The 16111-nt window shown below is 43.5% G+C and overlaps 1 protein-coding gene across 2 annotated transcripts in view; it reads right to left on the reverse strand.

Annotated features, from left to right (window-relative positions):
* Positions 1–261: 261 nt before the first annotated feature.
* Positions 262–16111, reverse strand: part of RRP7A (ribosomal RNA processing 7 homolog A) — a 269296-nt gene continuing 253446 nt past the window's right edge. For both annotated transcript variants that reach the window (XM_044074557.1, XM_044074550.1), the window contains exon 7: positions 262–877. In XM_044074557.1, the coding sequence (XP_043930492.1) occupies positions 792–877 (86 nt within the window). In that variant the 3' untranslated portion in view covers positions 262–791. The remainder of the gene's footprint in view (positions 878–16111) is intronic.

Below are 16111 nucleotides of genomic sequence, written 5' to 3' on the forward strand. Positions count from 1 at the left end.
ATGCAGTTTATCATTATGAATTAACAGAAACTTGGGCTATCAAAGAAGTAACTTCATGATAAAGGAATGACAGCTGCCGACAGCACAAGTGCCACTAGGAAAAAAATTCATGCCCTCATACTCTTCTCTTTCCACCTGAACTACCATGTGAAACAAACAGAAGACAGATGCACTGTACTCCAAAGAGTAAGATAAAGCTTCTGCACAGACTACATGCAAACAGTCAATGGCAGTAATGGCTCCGTAAAGAACACACACACATACACACACACACACATTATTTCATTGTTTGGTCAAGAAGGTCCAGTGAGAAATTTTGGAAGTACAGTCCTTAAAAGAATAACAAATCCCATTTTAAAAATGGAAAAATATCAAACATGTTGAGATTTAGTTAACATGCTTAATGTAGGTCAGACACTCCCAAGTGTAAACATTCTTTTTTTCAGTAAAGTAAAAATAAATGATTTGCAAGTTCCTGACCACACTTGAACATATTTTTTCACTCTCAAAAAAATGGCATGACTTGTGATTTTGGTCAAGAAACTTTTAGACCATCAAAGTCAAACTGTCCAATTCACAGTCTTGTTCATCAAACTGTTCTGTTCACAATCTGTTCAAAAAGCATTTCCTATTACTCTCACCAGATAATCTACCACTTTTTTTTTCTAAAAAAAAAATACAGGCATGTTATCTCCAACAGAAGTCAAAATGTAAATAAGGAACAAATCCAGTCAACATTTCATCTGCTTGGAAGTATTTAAAGTGATAAGTAGTTTGGAGTGTGCTGTTAATCAGTATGGTCTGAACTTCCTCTGGGCTCTCATCAGTGCAATTCTCTGCTTGTCCTCTTCAAATTTCTTCCTAAGTTCAGCAATGTCTACGAGGGGGAAAAAAAAGCAAAGCTCAGACTTAATATATTAACCACACCAGAGTCTCTACTTTGTGTGTCCAAATAAATGTTAATCATCTACAGATTTCAGAAATACTGCAAAAATAGTTCATATACTTCTGGATGCGAGATCAATCACTGGTGCTACAAAAAAACATGGTCTTAACTGGGGCTGCAAAGGCTGACATATATCAGCATCTTTCTTTGTACAGGTGGCCCTATAACCCCTCCTGCTATGCCCACTGCCCAAAACAACTTACAAAGTTAAATCAAAGAGAAGTAAATAATCAAGAGTTCAGAGGCACAGTAGGGGGAATAAATAAAAAGATAAGCAGCAACACAACAAGAAATTATAAAGTGTTATGAAGCTACTTTAAGGAGGATCTCCCAAAAACAGACTCTTGCCATTTCATAGTAAATCCACCCCAAGTGCATCTTACTCAATAAATTTAAAGCTCTGTAATGTTCATCAAACAGTACAGACTACACAAAGAGGAAAAGCAAAAGGGAGACAAGAAAATATTGTTCTTGAATCAGCACTTGGTGCACGGCCTGGCAGAAGTCATACTGTCTCCAGAAAAAACCTCCAAAATAATATTCATTGAAAAGCCAGGACTTTAGATTCTGGCGTGATATGCATGTCATATTTAGACTCAGTACAAGCATGTTACAGAAGTGATTATTCCATGAGAAGTAGGTTAAAATAAGACCAAAAAGCTACTGATGTGAAGTTGTTCTATCTCGTCGTTCATTCTTTACTGATGGGTTCGGAGCCGATCCCTCAGCTTTGAGTCGGCACCTACCACAAAGCTCGAGGATTTCAAGTAGCTCGAGGCCAAGTCCCTATCCCATGATGCACCCTGAGTTACCTCAGATCTAGTTTGCCACTGCAACTGATTCTTGCTAGCTCGGGACAGTAAAAACTTTAATACTTTCTATTTTCAAATATTAGTGTTGGTTTATTATTACAACAGTTAGATATTAAGATAGATAGGATCTTAAAGCCTTTTCTGCAGTGTTCCCTTCCCTGTGTTCTTTCTTAGCTTTATATTTGGCCTTGTTTTCTTGATAGGTCTATTTACAATTTCTGGCTAACATAATTGCTTGTTCTGTGACCTTTTGTCACTTTTCTTATTAGCATAGTATAGTGTGATTACTTAGTCAATAGTAACTGCTTATTCAGTGACCTTTTGTCACATTTTTTCCACAGCAGGGTATCTTATTAGAATTTACTTGCTGTTAAGATTATCTGTTTAATTATTTTGTCTGTGTGTGCTTGTTAGCCTTAAGATTAGGCTTGTGTGCTTATCTTTAGCCTGTTTTTATTAGAAGGCTTTTGAGTAATTAGTTAGCCTTAGTTTAAAAGGCTTGTGTGTGTGCTGATAGAAGGCTAATTTATACTTCTGTTGTTGGGTATGTACACTTCTGTCATGGCTGATGACAAGAACAAACACCCTAAGTCAGGGTTTAAAAAATGCCCTAAATGTGGGCAAAAGATTCGGTTACTGACATGTGAATTGTGTCTACTGCTTGGGTGCCTTGCACTTACAAGAAACATGTTCTATGTGTCATTCTTTTTCCGCTAGAGTCCTCCAAGAGAGAAAAAGAAAGCTTATTGACAGGTGTTTGCTGAAATCTTCTTTCCAGGAGGCTTTGAGTGACCAGGAGGGATCTAGTAAGTCCTCAAAGTCCTCCAAGACTTCCGGGGAATCAAAAGAATAAAAAAAAATCTAAAGAGTCTGTGACATCAGCTCCACAGGTCTCGGAGCCGACTGTCTTCTCCTTTCGGAGCTGGTCCCCGGTCTTGGAACCGGTATCCAAAATTCCTAAATTGCCTCTACACCAGTTGGTACCATCAGTCCGCGCATCTCCATCTTCTGTGAGCTTATCTGATTTGGATGTGGATCGGGTGGTGCAGAAGCTTTTACAGGCACTGGCCTTTGCCAAATTATCAGCTTCGACCCAGCTTCGGAGCCAAAGAACCTTATGCCAGCTATATCTCTTCCTCCTCTGAGCCATACTGGTCCTTCGGAGCTGGAGGAGTCAGACCTGCTGATTGGGGAGTATTCAGAGCATACGCCTGCTCTAGTGTCTTCAGCTCTGTTCACTCTGACATCCTCGGCGCCGATCGAGGACTCTAGGAGCAGACACTCTCTGATCGGGTCCGGGGAGGATAGTCAAATTGACTTGTTGGTTCTGACTTTGCCTCTTAGGGCGTCGGCTCGGATGAGCTCAGCTCCTACCTTGGGCTAGGAGCGCACTGTACCGGTGCCTGGGGTATCGACGGTTTCCTCAGATCCATCGGTCCCTTCGCATCGGAGTAGAGGGGCCTTCGAAGCTATGAACAGAGTTATGTTTCCCAAGACATCCTCAACTTCAGGTCCGGCTTCTTCATCCCCTAAAGTTCTGTGTCTGCTTCTGCCTCACAGATCCTTGCTAAGCACAGAGACCCAGAGCCACAGGAAGCCACATTGGGTGGCCCATGCTCTTCAGAGACCTCTCCAGAAGCTCCCACTGATGAGGTTCCCAGGAAGTGTGTGTGTAAGAGGAAACATTTGGACTCCCCTCAAGAGTCATTAACATCCGATACGGACTTGGATGAAAGGGTTCTTCACGGTCCCCCTCTGAGGATATCTCATTTGCTGAGATACTGGAAATCCTTAGGCAGAGGGGTGACTGGCAGTCCACCAACCCTACTGAGGACGAGTCGGTCCTCCTGATGGCTTTCGGGTCTCAGCCCTCCACCTCTTGAGTGTCTCCAACCCTTCAATGAGCTTATGCAGCTGGTCTCACGAAGGGCGTGTGAGTCTCCGGATACCATGGAGCCTGTCCCTAGGAGGCCTAATAAAATTCAGATCTGCCCCCCCTAGATAAATCTTTCTTGACCAAAGGTGTGACAGTTGATGCCATGGTGGTGGCGGCAGCCACCAAAAAGGAAATGTCTGAAACTTCCACGTCTGTCCATCCTCCTAATAGAGACCCCAGGATCATGGATAGATATGGAAGCACATGTTTAGTTCAGCGACTTTTGCTCTTTGTTCGCTTAACTATTTAATCCATTTTACCAGACTCCAAAGAGTTCTCCTTAAAGAGGTGGGAGATACACTTCAGGGTACAGTAGCTGCAGGAGCTACAGACAAGGTTACCTCCCAGCATGCTACCCTCAGTTCCATAGTGAACTCATCCATGCGCCTCATTTCATATGCATCTAATGGAACGAGTAGGGCAGCAGGTACAGGAGTTGCTCTTAGGACACACTCCTGGATGCTCTTGTGTTCCTTTGCGTAGTCCTTCAAGTCATCCTTCGTGAATACCCCACTTTTGATGGCTCGTCCCTTTTCGGGCCCAAAGTTTAGGAAACTTTAACTAGGTGTGAGCAGGACGAAAAGACTCTACCAGACCCCAAGGGTCAAAGGGGAGGGAAAATGTTCCAAAAAGCCCAAGGAGCCTTTCAGGACACACGTGGTGAACCCCCTCCAGGGGCAGAGAAGGGGGCAATAATGGAAGACGCCACCCTTGCAGCAGAGGAGGTTCGCAAAACCAGGGTGACCGAGATCAACTCTTTGAGAAGCCCTACCACCGCTCCTGAAAGGAGGCCTGACTGTCCTGCTCTGGAACCAGTCTGGGGTAGCTTATCTTTGTACCCAGTCACCTGGCTCAAAATAACAAATGACAACTGGGTACAAAGCATCATTTCCAGAATATACTTAATTCCATTCGCCACACCCCCCTCCACCGACAAGGAAAATCCCGGACGTTCCACCCAGTTACAGGGAACAAGAAACAGCAGAGGTCCAAACGTTGCTAAGAAAAAGAGTCATCCAACCAGTCCCAGCAGACCAGACAGGATCCGGAACTTACTCAAGATTTTTTTTAGTTCCACAAAAGACAGGGGACTGGAAACCTATTTTGGACCTCAGCAGACTAAACAAATCTGTAAAGAAAAAGAAGTTTCGGATGGTCACGCTTCAGTCGATACTTCCCCTTTTTAGGGAAAGACAATTGGATGTGCTCAACAGATCTTCAGGATGCATACTACCACATAACCATGGCCAGGCCATCCAGAGATCATCTGTGCTTCTGGCTGGGAGCCAATCACTACCAGTTTCGAGCCCTGCCCTTTGGTCTTACTACAGCCTCCAGTGTATCCACCAAATGCATGGCAGTGGACATGGCTCACCTGAGACATTTAGGGTTCCAGGTGTTTCCGTACCTAGACGATTGGCTCCTTACCGCCACCACCAGGCATCAACTTATTCAAGCCAGGGAGTCCACTCTGTCACTCTGCAATCAGCTGGGCATTACAATAAACTCAGAAAAATCTACCTTGTCGCCATCACAGCATATCGTCTTTATCGGAGCAGAACAGGACACCACTACCACCATGCTAAGGCTTCCAATGCTAATATCCAAACACAAAGCACCAGCATCAGAAGTACTGAAATTGTTAGGATTGATGGCAGCAGCAATTCTGGCCATACCACTGGCTCGTATGCACACGTGGATAACTGCAATGGTTGTTCACTCAATGGTCTTACCAAGAACTCCCCATGACTCACATGATAATGATCACAAATTATGACTCACATGATAATGATCACAAATTCCTGCAAAAAGGATCTTCAGTGGTGGTTGACCTCACTTCATGTTACGATAGGACATCCATTTGTGTTACCCCCTCCAGTGGCCACAGTGACCATGGACGCTTCCCTGACAGGGTGGGGGCGGGGCATTTTCAGAGAAAAACAGCCCAAATCACATGGACCGATCAACAGATGCACCTGCATATCAATGTCCTAGAGATGAGAGCAGTACTTTTGGTGTTGCAGTACTTCCAGGACTCTCTTCCTCTGGGTACCATTACGACTCAGACAGACAACATGTCAGTGGTCTGGTATTTGAACAAACAAGGAGGAACCAGATCATACCCCCTTTGTCGTGAGGCCCTCAGAGTATGGCAATGGGCTATTTCCACCCAGCGCTTTCTGTTAGCAACACACATCCCAGGGAAATCCAACGTGATAGCAGACAAGCTGAGCAGAGAAATTTTGTTGCCCCACGAGTAGTCCCTCAAGACAGAAATGGTGGACAGGATATTCCGCAGGTGGGGCCAGCCTTGCTGCAACCTTTTTGCCAGTCACATGAACACAAAATGCAGAAGCTACTTTACCCTGATTCCTCCTCCAGGAGAAGCCCCAAGGGATGCACTCATTCACTATTGGCCTCCGGGTTTCCTTTATGCATTCCCACCAATCTCATTGATATCCAAGGTATTACAGAAAGCAAAAGCACTGGGAAGGACCATTATTCTAATAGCTCCTCATTGGCCTCATCAGATTTGGTTCCCCTTCCTTCAACTTCATCTTTTGGAGGACCCCTAGATTTTAGGCCCAGTTCCAGACCTTCTGATGCACTCGTTGGGGGAACTTCATCCCTCTCTGCAGTCCCTGAAGCTTACAGTTTGGCTGATCCAATTCCCATCATAGCCAGGTTCCACAACCTTTCCAATGAGACTAAGCAAATTCTCTTATACTCTCACAAATCCTCTGCAAGGAAGCTATACCTCAGCAAATGGAAAAGATTTTCTGTATGGGCCTCTAAAAACAATATTGATTCTTACCAAGCCCCTATGGCCTCTATTCTAGAATTCTTAACCATGGTATCCAATAAAGGAGCTGCAGCAGCAACAGTCCATGTTCAGCTTGCTGCCATTTCTAACTTCCATCTGGGATTTGAAGGATTGAATATTATGTCACACAAATTATCCAAAGCCTTTCTCAAAGGAACCTTTCATATAAGACCACCTGTGAAATCTCCCTATTCTCCATGGAATCTAAATTTTATGCTTTCCCACATAATTCATCCGCCATTTGAACCAGCTTCTGCATGTGACCTCAAATCCTTGCCATGGAAAATCATCTTTTTAGTGGCTATTACTTCTGCCTGTCGAGTGTCAGAGCTTCAAGCATTGTCCATTAAGCCTCCTTATTTATTTTTCATGCTTACACAGTCTCACTTCGAACAAACCCTTCTTTCTTGCCCAAAGTTTGCACTGAAACTAATCTCAACCAAATTACTGATTTGCCAGTTTTCTTCCCCGGCCATTCCAACAATCTAGAATATATGCTGCACAAACTTGACGTTCACAGACAGCTCAGATTTTATTTGAACAGAACAAAAGATTTCAGGAAATCAGACCAGCTTTTTGTCTCATTTTCAGATCCCAGGAAGGGTAGACCAGTGGCTAAAACAACTCTGTCTAAATGGTTATCTGATTGCATCACCTTTGCTTATTCAGCTGCCAATATGCCCTTACAGCATAAAATTAAAGCTCACTCAACCAGAGCAGTTTCTACATCCTATGCCTTTTCTGCCAGACTTCTTATTAATAATATTTGCGCAGCAGCCACTTGGTCAAAACCTCATACCTTTATCACTCATTACAAAGTTGACAGGACCTCCTTTGGATCCACGGTCCTGGGAAATATACTCCCGTGAGCCACCCGAGGTAGACGATGCTTGGGACACTACCCATCAGTAAAGAATGAACGTCGAGATAGAACAACTTCACATAAAGAAGTTATGTACTTACCATAACGTTCCATGTGAGTTGTTCATCTCGCCTACATTCTTGCATCCCTCTCGCCTACATTCTAACATCCCTCCCTCCTACCCCACCCTCCCTCCTACCCCCTCCTGGGCTTACAGAAGACCGAGATGCTAGATCCTTCCTGATCACTAAACCCTTCTATACTTTCTTTCTTATGGAGTTATAGAATGACATATGGTATTATTTTACACAGCAAACAAGATCTGAGGTAACTCGGGGTGCATCATGGGATAGGGACTTGGCCTCGAGCTACTTGAAATCCTCCAGCTTTGCAGTAGGTGCCGACTTGGAGCCGAGGGATCGGCTCCAAACCCATCAGTAAAGAATGAAGGCGAGACGAACAACTCACATGGAACATTATGGCAAGTACATAACTTCTTTTTTGTGTTGCTGGTAATCAAAAATTCAGTATGACAAACAAACCAGAAACCCAGAGATTAGCAAAGGAGTTCATTTTCAGGTCTCAAGGGAAAAAAATTAAGCAGCACTAATAACTTCTCAGCATATCATGCCAACATAAGTTTCTAAGGACATGTACAGAAATATTGCCAAACTGCTTTACACAAGAAAATTGATTATCAACTGTGCTAATGCAAACTCAGAAACAACACCCAGACAGAATAAAGAATGGGTACCCAAAACAGCAAACCCTCGATATGCACTGAAAAAATGTAGTGCATTTCACTGTAAACCAGGAGCAAAACAGAAGTAAACTGCTTTCTGAAGGAGCAAAAACAGTAGTTATATACTTAACATAATGCTGAATCCTTTCAACTACTTCCATCCGATACGATGGAGCCACATCTGAGATGTCAAAACTAGTGCTCCAACCTTATAACCCCTTTAAAATTTATTTCCCTTTAATGTTCTAGTATATGAATCTACCTCAGATCAAGTTTGTTGTCAAGAAATAAAGACCTGTTTTCACAACTATTAGCATAAATAAAATTATATGGCATTCAGGTCCAACAAAATGGCAATTTGGCTGAGGGAAGGTAAGAGGGCTCTTGTATCAAATGGACATGTATGGAAGGATGCAGCATTGTGGTAAGTATATAACTACACTTTCCTATTTATCTTGTCCATCTGATCCAATGGATGGGTCAGAATACTACAGCTGTGTAAAATCTTACTGTAACAGATGATGTCCCCCTCTTCACTGTTGCAGTATTCTTAACGGGATTCCCTGCCAAAGGTAGCCCAATGTCTGATGAGTATACCAAAGCCTTCGGAATTTACAGACATTGTACTTCATATCTATGCTCCCCACTGAAGCCATATGGCATAAATGTGACATATGGATGTACACATACTTCAGAATCAAAAAGCCAGAGGAAGAAAGTACAGCTGAGCTGTGTAAAATCTTACCATAACAGATGTCCTTCTCTTCACTGTTGCAGTATTCTAAACAGAAGGGCTCTCCCACTCAGGGCAGCTCGACACTCTGCCAGTATACCAAAGCCTAATGACCTTATATGCGCCATGCCTCACACTTACAGTATGCTCCCCACACAGAACGTAGGGCATAAAAGGGACATACAGAAGCAGTTAACCAGAACTGAATTGCCCAAGAGGAGGACAGTCTCCTTTGGACACAGAAGTCCATGCACATCCAGAAGGAACAAATGCAGGAGAAAAAGGGGAAACTCTCAGCCGTAAGGGAATAAAAACAAAAATCAAACAGAACAAACAAGAGGGGGTTGAAGGGAGAGTGTGAATACTTCAGGAGGAGATGGTTTGCTTAGAAACAAACAAAAGGAAACAAAAACCTGATCAGACTTATAAATGGCCTTAGTTTTATCAAAATAATATCTGAGCTGTTTGTGCAAATCCAAAGTATGCAGAACTCTCTCACTAGCAGAGTGAGGGGAAAAAGGATGAGAGTTGTACAGACTGATTCAAGGACAACTCATTTACTACCATGTGCATAAAAGAAGGACTAGTACAAAGGGACATCCTGTCCCTGTGAAAGAAAAAAAAGAAAAAAAGGAGGGATGGCCATAAGGGCCTGGAACTCAGAAATCCTCCAAGCAGAAGTAAGAGCCAGCAACAAAACAGTCTTCCAGGTACAATGTTGCAAAGAAGCAGAATCTGCAGGCTCAAAAGGAGCCACAGTCATTTTTTCCACAACAAAATTAAGGTCCTGAGGAGGAGGAATATGATTCCTTGGAGACCTAATATGCAGGATGCCTTTAAGAAATTATATGACCTCAAAACGAGAAACCAAAGGAGGATTCAAGGGCAGATGAGCAGAAATGGCTGACAAATGAGCCTTCACAGAAGAATAGGCCAGGCCAGGCTGAAGCAACTCACACAAATAAGAGAGGACCAGAGGAACCTCCACTGAATAAGGGTTCTTGTTACGAGCATGACACCAGCAGAAAATCTTTTCCATTTGGACATATAAGATTTTCTGGTTAAGGGTTTCCTTGACTCCTGCAAAACCCTGAGCATATCCCTCAGAAAAGAGGTACCTGAAAGGGATTAAAACCCCATCACCTACAGTGGCAGTTGAAGAGTAGACAAGTGAGGATGGATGAAAGAGCCATTGACCTGTGTGAGAAGATCCAACCAGTGAGGTAAACTTGTGGTAATTGCCCGTGGCCTGCTGCATTAGAAGGAGAACTAGTGCTGTCTTGGCCAACAGGGAGTCATTAGCAAGACTTTTGGGGAGTCCAGCTGAATCTTCTGAAGGATTCTTGGAAGCACTGGAAGAGGATGGAAAAGCATAAAGAAACATTCCCTTCCACGGTACAGAAAGGGCATCCATCTTCTACACCAGTTGGGGGGCACTTGGTCAGAAGAAAGAAAGCTGCCTATTCAGACAGGAGGCAAAAAGATCTACCCGAGGAATACCCTACTGATGGACAATGCCCACAAACATGTCCCTGTGAAGTATCCACTCATGAGCCTGTGTTCTGGACTGCTCAGAGAGTCTGCCACCAGATTGTGCTCTGGAGGAATGCACACTCCCCGAAGAGTTAACTATAACTGACAGTCACCTCCCAAACCTGAAGAGCCATCCTGCATAGGAGGTAAGATTTTGTGCCTCTCTGCTCGTTGACATACCACATCACAGTAGTGTTGTCTATGTACACCTTCAAGGGGCCTGGACAAAACATGGGTTGAAAAACGTGAAGGGCCAGAATCAGAGCACTCATCTGTTTGATGTTGATACGGTCTGACTTCTGATGGAGTTACTTTCAGGTAACCAAAAGAAGCTCCCCCAACCCATTTCTGAGGCATCTGTGAACAGTTTGTGAGAAGGGACTGGAGGCTGAAAGGGTAGGCCTTGGTTGAGAGTAAACTGTTGAATCCTCACACAAATTCGTTCTTTAAACAAGGAAAGAGAAGTACACTGAAATCCAGAGGGTGACAATGCTGCAGCCAAACTAACTTGAGGTACCACTGAAGCTTCTGCAAATGCAATCTGACAAGAGGGAGCATTGGAATAGAGGAGGCCGTGAATCCCAGGAACTCCCTGGCTGGCATGGCAGTCAGAGGAGGAAGAGACTGAAAGGAGGCTGTCAATGACAAAACTTTTGGAGGTGGAAGAGAAGCCAACATTGGCATTGTCTGAATCCTGGATCCCAAATACACATGACCCTGACAGGGAGTTAGGACAGACTTTTGGAAGGTGACAGACTTTGAAAAAGAGAGAAGGTGAACTCCAGATCCTGTAACAGGTGACTGGTTGAAGGTGCCTGAAGCAACGGGTTGTCTAGATAAGGAAAAATCTGAATGTCTTGGAGCTTGCAGAAAGCAATCACAGGACAGAGGCATTTTGTGAATACCCCTGGGGCAGTAGGGAGGCCAAAGGGCAAAGCAGAAAACTGAAAATGAAAGGAAGAGACAGAAACTTAAAACCTTCTGAAAACAGGGTGAATAGGGATATGAAGGTAAGCATCTTTCAGCTCCAAAGACACCAGAAAAGCCTGGGGTAGTAAAAGAGGAAACAAGGTTTGAAGAGTAATCATCTGAGAAGGGACCTTGGGAAAAGTGCTGAGCAGAGAGAGATCCAGAATAGGTCTCCAAGTGACCTTCTTTAGAGAAAACATGAACATCCTGAAATAAAAACTCTTTCCTACTTGGGAAGGTGGAACAGGTTGAATGGTTCCTTGGCTCACCAGGGACCCTAGAACCTCTAATAAATGAGGAAGTTGTTCTTAGAAGAGGTTGAGGAATCCCTGAAAAAGGAGGGGAAAGACTTGCATACCATGAAGTAACTCTGATGGATGACAGAAAGAACGCAGGAGTTTGAAGTGATGAGACACCAATTTGGAAGACAAAGGGAAAGCTGAAGGGACAAAGTAACCTGGTCTAAGAGAAGGGGGGCAAACTGTCAAAGAGAAGCAAACTTATCAGATAAATGAGGCTTCTGGGCCACAGAAATCTGAGAAGCCTTCGCATAGGGGGTCCGCCTATCACCCTTCCTGACGATGGAGGCCTGGCAGGGTTGCCGGCAAACAAAATTCGATCTGGAAGGATAAATCCCCTGAAACAATATGTCTAAGGTCCTGCAAGGCTTTGCCTTTCTCTTGAAAAGATTTAAACTGGTCAACACCAGCAGTCCCAAAAAGATGCTTATTATCCAAAGGAGCAACCAACAAAATGGCCTTAATGTCCTCAGGCAAAGACTGGAGATGAAGCCAAGAACAATGCCTCGTGACAGACCCAAAAGCCGCCACAACACTGGAAGAGGCATCAGCTAGACTTAATAGAGTGGTGAACCACAGAACCTAAAACAGTTAAGGCAAAGGATTTGCCTTCAGAATCAGGGAGGTCAGAAACAACTTGACAAGTCTAAGCAATCAAGGCCAGAGCATACCTAGTCATGTGGGTCTGGGTAATGGAAAAAGTAGAAGCAGTGTAAATGTTCTTACTAGTTCTCTCCATTGCCCTACTATCCTTATCAGAAGGCAAACGTTAGGAAGAGGATAAGAGCTTAGGCTTGTCAGAAGAAACTGACACCACAAAAGTATCAGGAGAAGGACATTTAAATAAGAACTGACAATCCTCAGGAAACTTACGGAATCTATCAGGTTTTTTTGAAGCAGTTGGCTGAGAATTAGGAGACTTGGAAGCAGCAATGAGGGTCTAAAAAGGCAGCCAACACAGGAGAAAATGACGATGATTTAGGAGTAGCCACCAGTAGGAAATCATAATATATTCTCTGAATATCAAACACTTGAAAAGAATCCTACTTAAATTATTTTATTATCCTAGCAACTGTGTTCCCAAAGGACAGTTTTTCAGAAGGAGACTCCGGGCTAACAGACTCCTCCTCATCAGAACAATAAGTCAAAGAAGAAGGCATTTGTGAAGAATAGGAAAAAGGCCCCTCATCAGACACCAAATCCTCATCTGCGGAATCCAGTTCTCTAAGCCGTTTAGAAAGGGGTAGAGGTCCAAGGAAGAGCAGGTACCAAAATCCCTTCAGGACCACCAAGGCAGAAAACAAGCCTTGCCATTCCCTTTGATAATCCTTAGGACGGACTGAAACGTGCTTCATTTTCTGTTTTTTCTTGGAAGGGACAACAGCCCTAACAAATACCAGAGGTTCTGATCCTTGACGAGCTTTGATAAGAGAACCTGGAACCTCTTCTCTGACCAATATCTGCAGAATTCCTCTAGGACCCTCCAAGATAAATAAACTGCAGTTCTCACTCAACATCTGCAGCTAACATGTACAAATCCTCAGAGGGAGAGCGAAAAGACAGATCCATGCCAGCCTCAGATATGGTCACGGCAGAGGAATGAGATGTAGACGTAGAACAACCTATACAGCTATTACCTGCTTCCAGTGAGATGTCTGGTGGAGGATGATCAGCTAAAAAATCCGGCCGAGACTTCTTGGCCGCCTTCCTATCTAGTGGGAGGATCTCGGGGTAAAGGATTCTGCCATGGGACCATTCTACCCTAAGCTAACTGTTTAAGCTGTTGGTTTTCAAGACAAATGACCAGGGAAGACAAATGGCTTATGACTGTCTTAGGCACAAACACCTTACAGACACTGCAAGAGGTATGGTCATGGGAAGCACCCAAAAAAAAAAAAAAAAAAGACACAGTTTGTGACTATGCTCGTGGGGAATCTACCTCCCACATTGACATTTTCCATTCTTGGATGACATGAACTCTAGTTAGCAAAATAAAATACAAGGCCAAGAAAAGAAGGGAAAAAAAACCCACCAATGGGGGAATTACCTAGTGGCTAGGTATTCATAACAGCAACAATGCATTCAGCAATAATATGTTTGAACTTGCAGAAAACAAGTTCTGGGTAGCTGCATCTGTATATCCCTTTTATGCCCCATGTTCTGTGCGGGGAACATAAGTGTGACATATAGCACATACCAAATCATTACGTTTGGTATACTGGCAGAACATTGGGCTACCCTGGGCAGGAAAGCCCTACTGCTTAGAATACTGCAACAGTGACAAAGAAGGACATCAATTAGTCCTAGTAACTAGGGGGAATACATGCACCCAGGAAGAGAAAAAAAGCAAAGAATTCTAGGTCAGAAAGGCAGGAGTATAGAAGCAAAAAAAGGGGAAAGAGGGAGGGATCAAACAAATACTGCAGCAGTGAAGAGAAAGACATACACTGTTACAATATTTTACACAACTGTACTTTATCCTTCTACATCACTGTTTAAGTATTCTTAACATAAGGGAGAGAACAAAAGCGCAAGAGGAAACTTGGAGAAGGAAGGCACAGAAGTGCCCTCTAAAAACCAATGCAGGGTAGCTCTGGCAAAGCCAGCTCTTGCCCTGGAAACAATATTCTTGTAGTGCTTAGTGAAAGTATGGACAGAAGTCCAAGTAGCAGCTTCAAGGATGGAAATGGTATCCATTCCTTTGAAGAAGACACCACAGGAGGCAACAGCTCTAGTAGAATAAGCCTTTACCAAGGCAGAAAGACATTTACCATGAAAGGAATAAAAGGAAATGGCTTGAGAGATCCAGCAGGATATGGTTTGCTTACAAACAGCCAAACCCAGAGATCTGGAATGAAAGAAAACAAAGTTGCTCAGATTTGTGAATGGCCTTAGTCGTATCCAAATAATATCTGAGCTGTCTATGCAAATCCAAGGTGTGAAGAACCTTCTCACTAGTAGACTGCAGAGAAGGAAAAAAGGTGGGCAAATTAATAGACTAGAAAATAATTCATTAATCATCTTAAGCATAAAAGGATTAGTATGAAGAGATGCCCTGTCCCACGAAAAGCCAAGAAAGGAGGAACAGCCATAACAGCCTAAAATTCAGAGACTCTTTTAGCTGAAGTAAGGGCCAAAATAAAAACAGTCTTGCAAGTACAATGCTACAAGGAAGCCGACTCTGCAGGCTCAAAAAGAGCCTGAGTCAATTTTTCAAGCACAAAAAAAGGAGGTCCCAGGAAGGTGAAATAGGCTTCCTGGGATGTCAATATGAAGGACGGCTTTAAGAAATTGTTTGACCTCAAACCGAGAAGTAAGAAGAGGAGTCAAGGGAAGACAAGCATAAACAGTTGAAAGGTAAGCTTTAACTAAAGAATGTGCCAACCCAGCATGAAACAATTCACACAAATGACAGAGAGCCAGAGGGATCCCCACTGAAAAGGGATTCTGGTTATGAGAAAGGCACCAGACAGAAAGTCTCTTCCATTTGGACAAATATGATTTTCTGGTAGTGGGTTTCCTGGCCTTCTGCAGAAAGTACAGTTGTGTACACTTACCATAAATGTATATGTTCAAGTGTATTCACTGTTGCAGTCATTACATTTGGGTAATCTGCAGGCAGGTTGCCCTCAGTCGGCCTGATTAACAAAGTCTTGGGTCCTGCGTTGGTTGCTGTCCCTTTTTCCATGATGTCAGGTCATCAGGGGGATAAAAACATGCAGCCAATGCCATTACATCAGTTTTTCTTGCCCCAGATGTCAGGTGTCCCCCAAATGGGGAGCAATATATATACATACAGAGAAAGAGGTTGGCGAAGAAGAAGTGGGACTGTCAAAGAGATGAAGAAAGTAGACAAGAGTATAAGGAGATGAGGTGCATGGCAAAGAGAGAGGTGGCGAAGGCTAAGGATAAGGCGTATGAAGAGTTGTATAAAAGGTTGAACACTAAGGAGGGAGAAAAGGACCTGTACCGATTGGCTAGGCAGAGGGACCGAGCTAGAAAAGATGTGCAGCAGGTAAGGGTGATAAAAGATAATGAGGGAAACGTACTCACAAGCGAGTAGAGTGTGTTGTGCAGATGGAAAGAGTACTTTGAGGGGTTGAGGAATGAAGAGAATGAGAGGGAGAGAAGGTTGGATGATGTGCGGATAGTGAATCATGAAGTGCAGTGGATTAGCAAGGAGGAAGTAAGGATAGCTATGATAAAGATGAAGAACGGAAAGGCTGTTGGTCCAGATGACATAAATGTGGAAGCATGGAAGTGTTTAGGTGAAATGGCAGTGGAGTTTTTAACTAGATTGTTTAATGAAATCTTGGAAAGTGAGAGGATGCCTGAGGAATGGAGAAAAAGTGTTTTGGTACTGATTTTTAAGAATAAGGGTGATGTGCAGAGCTGTAGTAACTACAGAGGGATTAAACTGATCAGTCACAGCATGAAGTTATGGGAAAGAGTAGT

Source organism: Protopterus annectens, chromosome 1.part1, assembly GCF_019279795.1.
Source record: "Protopterus annectens isolate FY-2018-M chromosome 1.part1, PAN1.0, whole genome shotgun sequence".
In the NCBI taxonomy this organism is placed as follows: Eukaryota; Metazoa; Chordata; order Ceratodontiformes; family Protopteridae; genus Protopterus; species Protopterus annectens.